We start from the raw sequence: 17,952 nt of genomic DNA, 5'->3' as shown, positions 1-17,952 counted from the left end.
AGTTTGGGTCTTGAGTCCCTCAGGGAAGGTTGTGGGGAACATGGAGTGTACCAGACACTGGAATTTCTGGTTGGTGGCTGCGCTATCAGATCTAAGCTAGGAATTAAGCTTAGAAGGGTACATGCGGGTCCCCACTTTCTGGGCGCTAAAGTTCAAAGTGGGAAAGATACCTTGACAGGGCCAATACCATAATTAGGACTCTTTTTGTTCCTCATATGCTTAATAAGAAGGCTGTTTTGTCCTTAACTCTGCTGGCTATAAATTTCTCCTTGTGTCCCTTTTGCTTTCCTGATCAATTTTCTACAATTCTTAGCCTTTTGATTTATATTCATTACTATCAGCTTATATTTTCTTTCATTTGTTATGTTTAAATATATTTATTTTTTTATAATTGCCTTCACCTCTGCTCTAAACCAGGTAATTTCTTTAACCAATACCACCTTTGTCCTTAATTGCAGCTTCTGGGGCATCTAGTTAAGAGTTCTTAAACAGTTCCCAATTATCATTCATATTTTTCTGATTAAATTCTTCCTTGCAACTGATTTAACCTCTAATTGTTTTCAACTTTGTGAATTTGGCCCTTTTATAACACCAAGTATATAAATCGCTGGTCTGGACTTTGTTGTGTTTGCACATTATAAATGGGATCAAGTCATAATCACTTGTACCTAAACTGCTGTTAATTTTTAATTCTGTGATGAGTTCCTCTTTATCAGTTAAGATGAAGTCTAATACAGAATTCCCTTGTGTTGGATGCAGCACCTTTTAGTTAGGAAATTGTGATCTATAACATTTAGAAATTCCAGAGATGTTCCCCAGGAATATGAAGTTTGGACAGTGTGCAGTTAATGATACTGTGGTCAGATGTTCAGCTGCATGTGTGTGTTCTCTCTGCATGCTGTACTGACTCTGGCCAGATAGCCTGTACAGCAGGCTCCAATTGAACTGCCCAATAAATCCAAAGACTCGGTTTTCTGTGAAGGAACTTTGTCAGGTTTATTGCCGACGAAGCACGGTGCTAATGCCGTGCTCAATGGTTACAGATACACTAACACGTATGCCGGTGACAATGAACCAGCTCAGTGAATGGCAGGACTTTCCATTCTTCCCTCAGCCAGACAAAGACACTCCCTCTGAGATACATCATTATACACAGTGTGATACAGCATGGCCAGAGGGCAGCATGAGAGTGTTAGCAGGGGGCCTTATTCCCTGCCAAGGAAGGAAGATTTGCTTTAGATTAACTAGAACACCTGTAGCCATTTAGAGCACCTGAAACTCCAATTAGAGCACCTGACTTCAGTCATGTGATAAAAACCCCTGCTTCAGTCAGACAGGGTGTGGAGTTGAAGGAGGAAGGTTTGGTTGGAGCAGAGTGCAGGTTGCAGAAGTTGGAGAAGAGAAGAGAAGTTTGATAAGAGAGAAATAGAAAGTTTGGAGGAGTGCTGCGGTGGATTGTGAAGTCCAGAAGAAACCCTAGGTAAGGGGCACTAGGCTTGTGTAGAAGGGAGGCAAAGAAGCCCCTTCACAAGCTGAAGGGTAGGAGATGGAAGTAACCCAGGGGAAGGAACCGCTAGTTTAAGTGGTTCACCACAACCCTCAGGGCCCCTGGGTTGGGACCTGGAGTAGAGGGCGGGCCCAGGTCCCTCCCTCTCCATTCCCCTTCTCCAAGGACACTAGTGGAGTCATTAAGAACTGGTTCAGAGGCAAGCAATAGCGCTCTGAACCTACCCCAGAGAAGAGAAAGAGCGAGACCCAGCAGAACAGTACCGGCAATTTGCCACAACAGGTACAAACAAATTATGTGTTACCCCATATGTATTTAGGTGCCACCCTCTGATGTATTTGGGTGCCACCCGTTACCTTGTACATGTTGGTTTGGTCAAAACATCTCTATACATTATGCTGTCATCCTGACTTTATCTTTAGGAGGAGTCAGTGTGTTCCTGTTATCTTTGGGGAATGTGTTTGTTATCAAAGTGTTTTGGTACTGTCTTTCTGGAATGGGTTTGCTTATAAATTCTTATGCCTAGCACTATGTAGGAAATAGTGTTTCTGCAATATCAGCCCTGTTCTTGCTAGATTCTGTGAGCAGGGTCTGCCTCTTGCTCACAACTTAACTTTGCTTTATATTAGCAAGTTATGACCATTACTTTAGCTCAGGCCTCTGATACAAGGGCTTATGTCTCAGGCTCTCTTCCTACTACAGAGACAACCAACAACTACTGAATAGTGAGGATGAAAATGTTTAAAACCTGTCTCATTCACTGTACATTATATTATATGCACACAGAATGAAGCAGAGAAGGCACATGAGAAAAACAAAGTACGTGCTCATGTAATTGCAGACTGTACTGTAATATATGTACATGAAGGGGCAGAGTTCATGTCTTTCAAACAACCTTAACTTGGCTTTGCAACCTCTTTATCATATTCTTTGTATGGGTGTATGTACTTAAGCAATCTTAATTTATTCTTCATTATTTTATATAGGAATATATAACTACAGTAAGAAACTGATCAGTGTTTGTGTACCATTGTTTGCTTCTTGTACTATTTTACCATTCTAGACTGTGCAAAACTTTATACTTGCCCACCATATTATTACACATAAAGCAATAGCATCCGTTCCACCTTAAATACTGGGGCAAAAAGATGTAGCATGCCTTGGAAGTTAGTAAGTCTGGGCTTTGGTAGACTAGCAGTGATTAGCCTCTGCAGTCACTGTGTGTCGAGCATCCTGTCTGGTATTATCCTGTTCGGGGTTTTATGGGTGTTTCTTTTTGTTTGTCACACTGATGATTATTTTTGATTGGGGTGTTGGTGCTTGAGATAGGTGATTTCCTATTTTTTATAATCCAGTAACATATAGTCCTATATGTTGATACAGTAGCAAGTCCTCCCAAAGTGTAATATATATAGAATCACTATTAGGCTGACATTATCTACTTCAGTTCTACAACATTTATTCGGCAGTGACTGCAACCACTGAATGTATTACTTCTTAATAATGCAATTTCTGAACATTTTTTTTTAAATAATGACATTTTTCAGTGAAGATTTCTCCCCTCCCCATTATTAATTATGATTAATTATTCTTTTCTCTTCTTTTGTCTTAGGATGAAAGAATGATGTGATGGAGGTGAATATGGGCTGCTGGTCAGGCACAAGACCCCCATTGTCTTGCCTCACCATCCTGCTTGTCAAGCTTTTGGCCTGCGTTTGCCAGGGGCTTCAAGGGACAATACCACTCGGCTTTCACTTTACGCATTCCATTTACAATGCTACAGTGTACGAGAACTCTGCAGCCAGGACCTACGTCAACAGTCCAAGTAGAATGGGTATTACACTGGCAGATCTTTCATGGGATATCAAGTACAAGATAGTGTCTGGCGATGATGAAGGCTTTTTCAAAGCAGAAGAAGTCATAATTGCTGACTTCTGCTTTCTCAGAATAAGAACTAAAGGTGGGAATTCTGCTATATTAAACAGAGAAATCCAAGATAACTATTTATTGGTAGTAAAAGGGTCTGTCAGAGGAGAGGACTTAGAAGCATGGACAAAAGTGAATATCCAGGTTTTGGATATGAATGATCTAAGACCTTTGTTTTCACCAACCACTTACTCTGTAACGATAGCAGAAAGCACTCCTTTAAGGACTAGTATTGCACAGGTGACAGCCACAGATGCAGATATTGGGTCCAATGGCGAATTCTATTACTACTTCAAAAACAAAGTTGATCTCTTTTCAGTTCACCCAACTAGCGGAGTTATCTCTTTAAGTGGCCGGTTAAACTGTGATGAGAAAAACAGATATGACCTTGAAGTTCTGGCTGTGGATCGTGGGATGAAACTTTATGGAAACAATGGAGTAAGCAGCACTGCCAAGCTTTATGTTCATATTGAACGTATAAATGAACACGCCCCAACCATAAGTGTGGTAACCCACATACCCTTTCCATTAGACAAGGAGCCTACGTATGCTGTTATTAACATTGATGACCTAGATGAAGGAGCTAATGGAGAGATTGAATCTGTTTCCATCGTAGCTGGAGATCCCTTAGAACAATTCTTTCTGGCTAAGGAGGGAAAATGGATTAATGAGTACAAAATCAAAGCGAGAAAACCCATTGACTGGGACAACTTCCCCTACGGTTACAATCTTACTCTCCAAGCAAAGGACAAAGGGTCTCCTCAGAAGTTTTCTGCAGTCAAACTGGTCCACATCGCTAGTCTCAAGAGAGAAACTGTCCCAGTAAAGTTTGAAAAGGAAGTTTATGATGTGTCAATCAGTGAATTTTCCCCTCCTGGAGTAGTGGTAGTTATAGTTAAGTTGGTGCCTGAACCACAGGGTGTGGAATATATAATATCTCCTAATCAGGATGCTGAGTATTTTAAGATTAATCCCACGACAGGTCTTATTATCACTGCTCACCCTTTGAAAATCATTGCGAAGGAACTCTATGAGTTAGAAGTAGTAAACAAAGGCGGTGATTTAAAAGCACAAGTTATTGTCAGGTTAGAAGATGCGAATGATCACACTCCAGAGTTCACACAGCCTTTGTACAGCTCCTTTGTCAATGAAAGTGTTCCTGTAGGAACCAGCGTTTTGTCTGTTTCAGCATTTGACAAGGACAGGGGAGAAAACGGATACATAACATACAGCATTGCCAGTCTGAATTCACTGCCCTTTTCGATAAACCAGTTTACTGGTGTTATTAGCACCTCTGAAGAACTGGATTTTGAGTCTTCTCCAGAGAGCTACAGGTTCATTGTCAGAGCCTCCGATTGGGGTTCGCCGTACCGTCATGAAAGTGAGGTTAATGTCACTATATACATAGGCAATGTCAATGATAACAAGCCATTGTTTGAGAAAGTGGCTTGTCAGGGAGTGATTTCATCTGACTTTCCCATAGGTGGTCACATCACTGCTATATCTGCCATAGATATAGATGAGCTAGAATTAGTGAAATACAAAATAATCTCTGGAAATGATCTTGGAATTTTTTATTTAAATCCTGACTCCGGTGTGCTGCAACTTAAAAAGTCTCTTGTTAATTCTGGCATAAAGAACAGCAATTTCGGCCTTAAGATCACAGCTACAGATGGAGAGAATTTTGCTGATGCCATGTTCGTTAACATTTCAATAGTACATGGGAAAGTGTCTTCAAAGACCTTTAGCTGTAGAGAGACTAGAGTTGCTCAGAAGCTGGCAGAGAAATTGCTCAAGAAGGCAAAAGCAAATGTGAAGCTGAATTTGGAAGATGGCTTCCTTGATTTTTATTCGATTAACAGACAAGCTCCACACTTTGATAAATCCTTTCCCTCTGATGTAGTGGTTAGAGAGGACCTTCCAGTTGGTGCTAGCATCCTGAAAATAAAAGCCTATGATGCGGACTCTGGATTTAATGGGAAGGTTGTCTATACAATTTCTGATGGAAATACAGATAGTTGCTTTAACATTGACATGGAAACAGGGCTTCTTAAAGTTCTTATGCCCATGGACCGAGAGAAAACAGAGCTGTATCTCCTTAACATTACAATTTATGATTTAGGTAATCCCCAGAAATCTACATGGAGACTATTGACTGTTACTGTAGAGGATGCAAATGATAACAGTCCTGTTTTTTTACAGGATAGTTACTCAGTTAATATTTTAGAAAGCATGAGTATTGGTACAGAAATGATCCAAGTGGAAGCTAGAGATAAAGATCTAGGATCTAGCGGTGAAGTGATTTACTCAGTATTGACAGACACACAGCAGTTTGCCATCAATAGTTCTACTGGAGTAGTGTATGTGGCTGACCAGCTAGACAGAGAATCGAAAGCAAACTATACACTAAAGATAGAGGCCAGGGACAAAGCTGAGATTGGCCATCAGCAATTTTCTGTTGTTTCTCTGAAGGTTTTTTTGGACGATGTGAATGATTGTTCTCCAGCTTTCATTCCATCTAGCTACAGCGTGAAGGTCCTTGAAGATCTGCCAGTTGGCACTGTAATAGCTTGGCTAGAAACTCATGACCCAGATCTTGGTTTGGGAGGTCAAGTGCGTTACTCTTTGGTGAATGATTACAATGGACGATTTGAAATAGACAAAGCTAGCGGCACTATCCGCTTGAACAAAGAACTCGATTACGAGAAACAACAGTTCTATAACTTGACTGTGCGTGCAAAAGACAAAGGACGTCCAGTTTCCCTCTCTTCCATTTCTTTTGTAGAGGTTGAAGTGGTGGATGTTAATGAAAATCTCTACACTCCTTATTTTCCTGACTTTGCAGTCATTGGAACTGTAAAGGAAAACTCCCGCACTGGAACAAGTGTATTGCAAGTGACAGCTCAAGATGAAGACTCTGGAAGGGATGGGGAGATCCAGTATTCCATCAGGGATGGCAGTGGCCTTGGAAGATTTAGCATAGATGAAGAAACCGGTAAGTTTAGATTACTTAATTTATTTTATTTACTTTAACCTTCATAGAAGTTTTTACAAAAGTAAAAGTATATGGATAATTATTTCACTTCATAATGGAGCATAAGTTCAGTTCTTCCTAATAGGCAAGATAAAGTTATAAATATAAATGTTTCAGGCATAGATATAAGAAGAGTTTATTACTTAGTGTGATAGACCCAGGCCAGTTGGGAACAGCAGAGTAGTAGAAGGGAGATATACTGGCCACTGGATAAGCAGTTTTCTGTTCCCTGAGTGACCGGAGCAGGGGCATGAGAACACCAGACTCCAATTAACCTGCTAAGAGTCAGGGAAGACCGTTAAGCACCTTACTCTAATTAAGGACCTTCTGATGCTATAAAAGGGCTCACTCCAGTCAGGCCAAAGGGAGCCAGGGAGCCAGGGGAGAGGAAGTGCATGCAAGGAACTGAGAGCAGGAGGTGTTCAAGAAGCTGAGAGTGAGTAGGCGTACTGCTGGAGTACTGAGAAGTACAAGCGTTATCAGACTTCAGGAGGAAGGTCCAGTGGTGAGAGCAAAGTAGGTGTTGGGAGGAGAGCATGGAGAAGTAGCCCAGGGACTTGTAGCTGTCGCGTAACTGTACCAGGAAGCACTCTAGACAGCTGCGATCCAGAACCCAGAGTAGAGTGCGGGCCTGGGTTCCCCCAAAACCTCCCAACTCCCAACACAGGAGGAACTGACCTGGACTGTGGCTTCTACCAGAGGGGAAGGTCTCTGGGCTGTTTCCCCACCCACATGGTGAATCTGTGAGACAAGCAAATCTGCCAATAAGCGCAGGACCTGCCAAGGTATAGGAGGAACTTTGTTACATTGGATATATCCATCACACCATGCATGTGAAATAATAGACATTACTTTGCAGTCACCATACAGTTCCACTGAAAAGCAATGTGGAGATTCTATTACAACTACCATATTATCTGTTGATAACTATAAATTACTCAGGTCGCTGCTGTGGACGGTCACTGCACTCTTGACCTTGACTAAAGGTTGAACCCAATAAAGTAAATGAGGAGTTTGAAATAGGTTTGGGGATGAAAGAATTCCTGTTTTTGTGGTATTACTCATAATGCTGGCATGCTGTTTTTCATTCACATTCAGCAGTTTGAAACAATATGTCACGCTGTATCATATGCTTTGAGATAATGCACAATTCAGTTTGTGCTAATATTGATTCTCTTCATAAGAATAAAATTTCAAACATACACATTAGAAAACAATATTTGAACGCTGATTAAGAAGTTTGTTTTTTAAAGATTTTAACTGCAAAGCCATCAGCATTATAAAACATAAAAATCAAGCAGGAGAAGCTGTGTAGTAAAACACAGTTTAGGAACTGGCTGTTTAAGTATCTAATAGCTGTTGGCAGTAATGGTGCAGCTGTGATAGTAGATTAAGTGTGGAAATTAGAAAACATTAGTTTGCATCTTAAGAAATTACATTAAATATATTGGGTTTGCTATGGTTTAAGCAGACCATGTGTTTTTCTGAAGCTTTTAATTTTGAATGTGGTATTAAAGCATTAGATTAAAAATGTATGTTTTGGCTAATTCAAACTATTCAATCAAATATCAAAATTCTAAACTGAACATTATGAAAAACAGATGGGGGTCTAATATGAAATAAAAGCATTGAAAACATCTCAAACCTGTTTGAGCTACAGTCTATATACTGCAGTTGGGCACAAACAATGCATTTATAGCCGTGTGGCCAAAAAATGCAAACGTGGGTGCCTGAAGCAATATTCAGGGCTGTCATTAAAAGGGGTCTCTCTATAAGGGCTGAGCTCCCGAGCTGAAGATAATGGGAGCTGTAGCTTCTTGGGCTACATTGATTTAAGTAAATGATTATGGATTTAGAAACACAATTTTAGATTGGCAGATTTGTGTTAGGCCCCCACCTCACTGGGCCCCATGTGCTTTAACTCTGATGACTCTGAACAGAGTCCAGACACTGCCCCTGACTGGAGTGTCTCTGCACACTGTTGGGGTGCAGATCCTCTGTCTAGCACTCTCTCCTGATAGCTGAGACCCCACGATCTAACTGCATTGTTCCTGAGACTCGTGATAACTCCTCAGACTTCCCCTTAGGTTATACACACCTTCTCTCAGAACTCCAGCTGTGTAGGTGCTCTCAGTATATAGTTCACCTCTTCAGGGGCAGGTGACAGTAAAAGCTAACAGACATGTAGACCTGCTTTGCACAGGATTCTAAACACAATTTCTGTTTACTTGGATAGCTCAAGAAATACACTGATCTAGACAAAATAACCACACCTGTGTGCATTCCCCCATCTCAATTTCCTTACCGTTCTAGAGAGGAATCTCTCTGACCTCTGCTGTGAGGTTCCTTCCATACTCCTTCCCAAGCTTCCTCTGCTTGTGGTCTCATCTCAAAATGACTGTTGAGACACCATATCTTTTATAATTTTTCATCTCCTTTGTCAAGTGACTCTGCTGTTCAACCTGATCAAAGTCCCTCACCAGGTGTTCTGATTCCCACCTGGGCAGACTGATTCTTCTGGGTGGCAGCTAACTCTTTGTCCAAGGGTGTTTCTGTTTGAATAAAAACAACGAGGAGTCCTTGTGGCACCTTTGAAACTAAGAAATTTATTTGAGCATAAGCTTTCGTGGGATATAACCCACTTCATCAGATGCATGGAGTGGAAAATACAATAAGCAGGTATAAATGTACAGCAATTTGTTAGTCTCTGTGGTGCCACAAGGACTCCTCATTGTTTTTACTGATACAGAATAACACGGCTACCCCTCTGAAATCTGTTTGAATAGAAGACCATCAAGGCTCTACAACCCTCTGTTGTTATCTCTTTGCCACTGTCCCTTGAAATTTCAGATCAATATGGAGTTAAAAGAGCAAGAGAGAAGGCAACAAGCCCCACATTCAGAATGGAGTTTGCAGCCTGATGCAGATACCAATAAAAAACTTCCGATATCAAACAGAATTCATACTCTCTGCATAGACAGAGTCCCCAAATCGTCATATTTAGGATTAAACAAAATAAATCGAGCTAAAGGCAATGGAAGTTACCTGGTGAAATTCTGAAAAACTGGGGGTTCATTGAAGACTTTCTTTAACTAGATTATCCAGATTTTTAACCTGTGCTCCAACTAGTTTGAAAGATTTGATTGCCTACAATGGATTATGGCTCCAAAACAGAAGAATACAGTGCATACTTAATTAACCACGTGCTTGACTTCAATGGGACTTAACTATCTACTTCAAATTAAGTGTGTGCTTACATGCTTTCCTGAATTGAAGCCTAAATTAATCAATCTTTGGGATAGATCATTTTAAAAATAAATAAATATAGGAATAAATACATTCTTCTTTCACATTTGAAAACATATTTAAAAATGGTAATCAAACAAGCCCCTTAGCAGTATTTCATTCAACTGTTTTGAAAGGTTACCTAGCAACAAAGCATTTAAAAAATAATCTTCCTTCAGTTGTCCTTGTGATTACACTGAATATTGATACTTCAAAAAATTCTTCAAGTAATTGAAGAAATCAGGTGCTTTTTGCTACCCAGAAAGGTGACTACAGTTGTGATCGAGGATATGTAGACAACAAGTTTTGATGCTTTGGGTGTTATTTTGCACCCTTGTAATCTGAGTGCAAAATCTGATCTGTTTGCCAAATGGGTGAAATCTGTTGAGCTTTGCTGTTGGGCTAGTGAAAGTTTAAATGCTGTGGAATGATGAATTGACTTTCTAGGTGTAATGAAAAACTGAAATCACAGACTGAATTAATTTACAAGGAGATTGCTGCTTATTTACTTTTCATGCACTTTATTTGTCACTTTTTAAACTGACCTGCTCTATTGACTTATCCATTGTCTTTCTTGTGACACTTGTGAAGGAAAGCAAAAGTGAGAATTACAAAAAAAATCAGTATTTTTGGCTACTGCCTTAATGAGAAGAAGACGCCAAATTCAGTCCTTATGTAAGTGGGTGTAATTCCAGCTCTACTCCCTCTTGTCTATATCACTCCATGTGCTGTCAAAGCTACATCTGAGTTTATATGGTGAAATTCTGGCCCTGCTGAGATCAGTGGAAGTTTACTGGGATCAGGATTTCATCCCAGAACTCTTCTCTCTGCCCTGTGTGATGGACATGTCTGTGGATACTAGCTGATGAATTATAGAATTCAGCACCTCAGAATCTCGTGAGTCAAATTTGTAGCAGCAAACTGTGGCTGTGCCTCTGGCTACTATATAGGTGAAGTTCACATAATTAAACTCCACTGATGCCCTCCTCCCTACATCCATGTCCCTCCCACTTCCCCTGCCAAACTTCAGCTTTTTTCCAACTTCACTCTGTGCCAGCCCAGCAAGTGGGTTTATTTTCCTCTTCAGGTAGGTGGAGTCGATAAAAATCTCAAGATTTAATGTAATCTCTCCTATAGTGTAAGGGTGTTAGCAGAAAACATCGTTATTTTATCTCCTAATCTTGTTGGCTACATGTGGAAGAATTGCATGTTATGGATGCAATTCTATACCTGTACCTCCATACCTGGATATAGGTAGAGAGAGCATACCGATCAAGTTTTCAGATTATACAAAGCCAGAGATAGAAGGGGTTGCCAATACTTTGGAGGATAGAGCTAAAATTCAGAGGGGAGAATTGGGCTGTAGACAACAAAATGAAATTCATTAAAGGCAAATATAAGGTGCGACACATAGGGAAGAAAAACTAAATGCACAAATATGGAATGGAGGAAAATTGGCTTAGCAGCAGCACTGCTGAGAAGAGAAGGATCTGTTGTAGCAGATCAAAACCTTAATATGAGTCAGCAATGTGATATTGTTTCAAAAAAAGCAAATGCAAATTTAGGTTGCTTTAACAGAGGCACTGCATACAAGTCTAGGGAGGTGATAGTACCACTTTATTCAGCACTAGTTAGGCCTCGGCTGGAGTACTGTGTCCGGTTTTGGTCACCAGTGTATAGCAAGGATGTAGAGAAACTGGAAAGGATCCAGAGGGGAATTACAAAGATGATCAAAGGGATGGAATGCAAGCCATACGAGCAAAGGCTGAAGGAACTGGATGTGTTTAGTTTGGTAAAGAAGAGATTAAGGGGGGATCTGATAGCATTCTTCAGATACTTGAAAGGGTGCCATAAAAGGATGGAGAAAAGTTGTTCTCTTTTGTCACAGAGGGCAGGACAAGAAGCAATGGATTTGAACTACAGCATAGCAGACTTAAATAAAATCTCAGGAAAAACTTCCTAACGGTGAGAACAGTAGGACAGTGGATCAGACTGCCTCGGGAGGTTGTGGAAGCTTCTTTACTGGAGGTTTTCAAAAGGAGGCTGGATAGCATCTGTCTTGGATGGTTTAAATACAACAAATCCTGTACCTTGGCAGGGGTTAGACTGGATGACCTTTGTGGTCCCTTTTATCCTGTGATTCTATGGAGAGTGTGTTCATCCCTATGTGCTAACTAGAGGGCTAGTTTACTTCCTTTCTATGTGTACAATTCCAAATCATCTTCATTGCTTCGCCTATTCTTTATGCTTCCTTGTTTCTAATTAGCTTGTTTATAGGCTGGTAGTTTGCCATTAAAAGCCCTCAGTAGTGGACACCTGATGTGATCCTGGCTGTGACGGAGTTTAGTGGTGTTCTTCTTTTTCCTCAACCAGCACTGCCTTTTGAAGTGGCTTGGTGTGTCCCTCTCTCTAGTTTTATTAGGCGTGCCTAGAATTTATACCCTCTGTAAACTAGCTTCTATGCTATGGAGGGGTAGGGATGTGTGTGTGTGTGTATGTGTGTGTTGTGATACAGCATGGCCAGAGGGCAGCATAAGAGTGTTAGCAGGGGGCCTTATTCCCTGCCAAGGGAGGAAGGTTTGCTTTAGATTAACTAGAACAGCTGTGGCCAATTAGAGCACCTGACTTCAGTTAGAGCACCTGACTCCAATTAGAGCACCTGACTTCAGTTGAGCACTCTGAACTCCAGTATGGGATATAAACCCCTGCTTCAGTCAGACAGGGTGTGGTAGTTTGAGGAGAAAGGTTGGATGGCAGCCAGAGTGCAGATTGCAGAGAGAAGTTGTTTGTCCAGAGAGAAATAGAGGTTATGGAGGGATGCTGCGGTTGGATTGGGAACCAACAGAAACCTAGGAAGGGGCACAGCGCTTGTATAGACGAGAGAGGGGAGACGCTTCACAAGCTGACGGGTATGAGAGGGAAAGTAACCGCAAGGGGAAAGAGAACCACTAGTCAAGTGGTTCACCCCACAACCCCAGGGCCCTGGGTTGGGCCTGGATGTAGAGCGGCGGCCTCAGGTCCCTCCCTCTCCACTCCCCTCCCCTCAGCGACACTAGGGGAGTGCATTAAGAACCTGTTCAGAGGCAGAGCAATATCGCCGTGAATCCTACCCCACAGAGGAAGAGAAGCGCAAGACCACAGAGTACAGTACACTGCATTTGCCACACCGTGTGTCAGGCCGGTGGGATCTGACGCTGTGTAGGACATAGTCCATGGGGGAGACATAACCCTCCCACCCTTCAGATGGATGACGTGGCGTCAAGGCCTTGCCATACAATGCCACCCGCGGCCAGCGGAGGGCTAACCAGGGTCTAGGCAACCCTAGGGCTCCACAAGCAGGCGACTTAGATTGCAGCAAGAGACTAATCAGCTGCTGCTGAGTCAGGCAGACTCTGCTCAGGACCCGAGCCCTGGGCTGAAGAGACTAATAAGCCAGATGAAGACCTTATGGAACCGGATATGCACCGGGTGACCCAGATAATTCACAGCGTGCTAGCTATATACTTACAAAAAATGACAGGGAGGATGATGTTGGAAGCCATATCTCCTGGCTTTGAAGAGAACAGCCACTGCGGGCAGGACTGGCAGCCGCCGAGAACTAATAGGGTCCTGGTAATCCTTGCCCCTATCCTTGTGGGGAAGGCCCCGAAGGTTCTATGTACGATATGTCTCTGGCAGAAGCTGCAGCCAAATATTCCAGCTAAAGGCAGAGATCCTGGCCAGGTTCGGATGACAACGGCACGTCTAAAGCCAGAGGTTTCCCAGATGAGCCGATATATGGAGGACAGACACCCCGGACCGCTAGCTTGTTTACTTGTATCACTGACGCCGGAAAATGGCTGAGCCCTGAAGAGCCCATAGCTCTGAGGAGATGATGTCGTGAGGTACTAAATATTGGACCAGGTTATAATGCGCGGGTTACACCGGGATCAGGACTTGTGCTGGGTCAGAATGACCCTCTACTCACTGGATGAGTACTGGATCATCACCTCGTGGAAAGGACAACTGGGCAGCACCGCGAACACTAGGTTCCAGACCTCCAAGCGGGGGGGAGACACAGGAACCCAGGAAGAAACCCAAACCCAGCCCCAGGGATACTGTCGGAGACCACTCTAGAAAAACTACTAACCAAGATGAGCGAACGACAGTGAAGGTATGGCTCGGACGAGCTGGCAGGCCGAAAGGGACCCGAGGGTTTGGCGACAGTGACAGTGTGTGGAGGGGCGGCCAACTCAGCCCCAGGCAGGGGTGATAACCGGAAACAAGAATGACGGGGATGGTGTTTGAATGGGGGATGTGGGGCATATAGCAGCCCCAATGTGTCCAACAAGGAAGGTGCCTAGTGCGTGTAATCTGGGAAGTTATGGGGGCAATGTGGCCCTGAATCAACGCTGGTAAGGGGTTAATTGACTCACATGGATTACCAGACCAGTAAAATGATGGTATAAAACATAGCATTATAGATTCGGGGAGTGCTCGTCACGTTTGGTCTCGGGAAAGTTTGGTGGGAACAGACGCAAACTAACTCGAGCAAAGCAGAAAGCACAGGGTAACATGCGGTACATGGCACCTCTGAATGTGTTTACTCCTACTCGTAATTCTGTCAAGTGGAATGGATCTGAAATCCAGGGACCAGATATACCACACGAAGTAGTCTTCTGCATGGATTGTATTCCGCAAAGCTCCCTTATCCTGTTTTGAATTGGGGTAAGACTTCCCTGGGTTTGTAGAAACCTTTACTGACCCCCCCGTATCAGAGTGTCAGTGTAGACCAGATGTTAGTAGACATGGCCAGATTGCACATCTAGACAGACTCAAAAATTGGAAGTAAATGTTCTATCACTAGCCATCGCTGGTCCAGTTAGGCCTCGCCCCAATTTGTTTTGCTGGATTTGCTCCAGCATTGTCTCATCCCCTGGAAAACCCGCAGGGCTAGGCCGAGAACGCAAGGGCGGCTAAAAGTAGTTGGGACCAGTGGATTCTTGGCAGCTAATACAAAGAACTTCCACTTGGTGGGTAGGCGAACCCGCTCCGGAGACAAGGAGGAAGTCGGTCCGAGTGAATCAGAGGCGGCAGGGAGCCCCAGAGGGGAGAGTTTCCTGAAAATGGCCCGGAATGTGGGTCCAGTCATTCAGCACCCGCCGCGTGTGACACTGAGTAGACCAATAGGCAGAGTCCTGAATTATCATAACTGACAACGTGAGCTTGGGACAGGAATTTGGCCAGTATGAATGATTCAAACGTCCGAGAGAGGTATGGTAAACTGGAGTGCCTGTCGAAGGAAAAAGTCAAAGGCCAAGGCCATATTACACGTGCGCTCCCACGGTGTTGTACAGATAGAGGCAAAATACGAGGGGAAGAAGTAGAGCAACCTCCTAGTGCCCACGGAAACACAATAAGGGCCGTACTAGAAGTTAGCTCACAGTCATTTAATTTGGGGGACATCTAGGGGTAGCAAGACGCTGGATAGAATCCTAAGAAGGTTTAATTGGCCAGGAATACGAGCAGAAGTCCAGCGTTATCTGTGCTCCTGCCCTGAATGCCAGCTGCATAGCCCCCGACCTCAACTTGCGGGCCCCACTAGTACCTTTACCTATATTGATGTCCCGTTCGAGAGGATAGCTATTGGACAATAGTGGGCCCACTAGAAAGTCGGCACGGCCACCGAAACGGTACTAGTCATCCTTGACTAATGCCAACGATATCCAGAGGCCAATTCCCCTTTAAGAAACCCCCACGTCTAAGGCAATAGCTAAAGAACTACTACAGGTTTTGCGCCAGGAGTGGTATCGCTAAAGGAGAATCCTGACAGACGCAGGAACCCCATTTACGTTCAAAACTAATGAAAGACTTATGTGCCCTGCTACGTAATACAAGCCATTCGGACCTGCGTCTACCATCCACAAAGAGACGGACTGGTCGAAAGATTCATCGGAACCCTCAAAAGTATGAATCGCGGAAGGTGGTAGCAAACAGGATGGAAAGGACTGGGACACTCTTTTGCCGGTATCTAATGTTCGCTATAACGGGAAGTTTCCCAGGCTCACGGTTTTTCTCCCTTTGAACTCTCATCATGGACGCCACCGGCACGCGGGATATTTTCGGATTAATCGCCAAGGAGGAAGTTGGGAGGAACAACCCAACCCAGGAAAGAATACTTATTGAGCATGTGAACAGGATGCGAGACGGATAACTCGAGTACCCCTGATAGTACGGGAGCATTTAGGAAAAAAGCACAAGAGGCAACAGCAGACATATACTACAACCGTCGGGCGAAAATGCGAAGAATTTCAGCCGGGGACACGGGTGATGGTGTTAGTGCGCCGACCATAGAAAAGCAAACTCCTAGCGATAGCTAGTTGGGCAACGAGAACCATATGAGATAGTGAGAGCCATTGGAGAAAGTGAATTATAAGGTTTGAGTAAGACCAGACCGGCCGGAAGCAGAGCAATATCACTTTACATCAACTTTACCTAGAAGCCCTGGCATGAACAGAGAGACGTTGTCGGTCCACGTCGAGGAGGCTCTACTCAGGACAGACGGTCACACAGCAAGCATAAGAGTATCTCGCTGACTTAACCCCAGAACAACGGATGGATATCATTGAAAGATCCACCGACAACCAGAGAATGTATTTTTGTACCAACCACGTCGAACGGCCCATTCATAATTTGTTTGTTCACCTCAACAACATCATATGTCACCAGCCCCGGAGAGGGTGACGATAAATGAACCCTATCGAATGCCGGACAGCTAAACAGAGGAAGAATTAGGAGATGAAGTCGGAATGATGCGGAACTCGGGGTCATTGATAGAATCCCACAGCCAGTGGTTCCAGTCCGATCGGTACTAGTCCCAAGCCTGATGGCACCCTGAGGTTTTGTAACGACTTCACGGAAATTAAAATGAAAGTATCAACACTTCGATGCCTACCGATACCACGGTGTCCATTGACGACGCTTGGTTGATTCAGCTTAGGACAGGCCAAATTACCTATTAAACCACCCTAGATAATGACCAATAGGAGTATTGGCAAACTAACCGCCTGGCCAAGGATGCCAGGGAAAAGACTGCTTTGTTCTACACCCGATGGCCTGTTCCATGTACACTATCCTCGCACTCTTCGGACTCCATGGGGCCCTGCCACATTCCAAACCTGATGGATAAAGTTATTACGACCCATGCCAACTATGCCCGCATGGTCCCCACGTCCTCCCATCTAAGACACGACATAGTTATACCATAGCCCTGGATGGGCAGACACACCTGTGACAATAGTGGAAGCAGTGGCTGGACGCTTTGCGAAAGGCCTGGGCATCACACGCTAAATCACTCTTGAAATGCGTGATGAGACTAATGTGAGTGCCAAATACCTCGGGCATGATCCGTAGGGAGAGGGGTGGTGAAGCCCAATGGAAACCAGGTGGTAGGCAAGCATACAAGATTGGCCTCAACCAATCCGCAAGAAAGCAAGGTCAATGTAGAGCATTTTTGGGTATAGTTGGATACTATCGGATTCATCCTAGTTTGCCACAAGAGGGGGCCCATTGACGGATCTGATAAACAGCTCGGGGCCCCGAGATAGTGAATGGACAGATGCGGCGGAAGCATGCCATTGTGCAATTTGCGGACAGCCCTTACTGCTTGCATCTCGTTACTGCCATCGGCCCAGACTCGAGAAGGAATTCATCCTGCAGACGGACGCCTCGGAGGTGGACTCGCGTGCGTCACTTTCCCCAGATGTAGGGGAGCGAGGCATGCACGCCGCATCTTGTACCTCAGCCGGAAGCTCCTCCCAGGAAATCAAAATACGCTGTGTGTTGATGAAACGGAATTGTCTGAGCGATAAATGGGCTAATGGAGAACTCTCTGCTAACTATCTCCTGGGCGGCGGTTTACCCTTGTGGACTGATCACCTGGCCGTCGCTCCAGTGGATGCAATAGGAAACAAGTGGAAAGAAACGCCAGAGTGACGGGTGTTTCCTCTCTTTGCACCTTATCCATTTTCGGGTGACGTCAGCTATAGGGCTGGAAGCCAATCACGGTCAACGCTGCATGCCTCTCACGCAAACACTGCTAGATCTCCGTAGCTACCGCTAGACCTCTCATGGTGTGAGCGGGGGGGGGGGAAATGTGGATACAAGCATGGCCAGAGAGGCAGCATAAGAGTGGTTAGCAGGGTGGCCTTATTCCCTCCAT

At 44.0% G+C, this 17,952-nt stretch overlaps 1 protein-coding gene across 1 annotated transcript in view; it reads left to right on the top strand.

The window, feature by feature from the left end:
• Positions 1 to 17,952, top strand: part of FAT3 (FAT atypical cadherin 3) — a 518,717-nt gene that overhangs the window by 23,241 nt on the left and 477,524 nt on the right. Inside the window, 1 exon segment of the mRNA XM_075061745.1 lies at positions 3,120 to 6,428. Within this exon segment, the coding sequence (XP_074917846.1) occupies positions 3,137 to 6,428 (3,292 nt within the window). The 5' untranslated portion in view covers positions 3,120 to 3,136.

This window comes from Chelonoidis abingdonii, chromosome 1 (assembly GCF_003597395.2).
Source record: "Chelonoidis abingdonii isolate Lonesome George chromosome 1, CheloAbing_2.0, whole genome shotgun sequence".
Lineage (NCBI taxonomy): Eukaryota > Metazoa > Chordata > Testudines > Testudinidae > Chelonoidis > Chelonoidis abingdonii.
The sequence above is the reverse complement of the archived record's forward strand: the minus strand, read 5'-3'. Positions and strand labels throughout refer to the sequence as shown.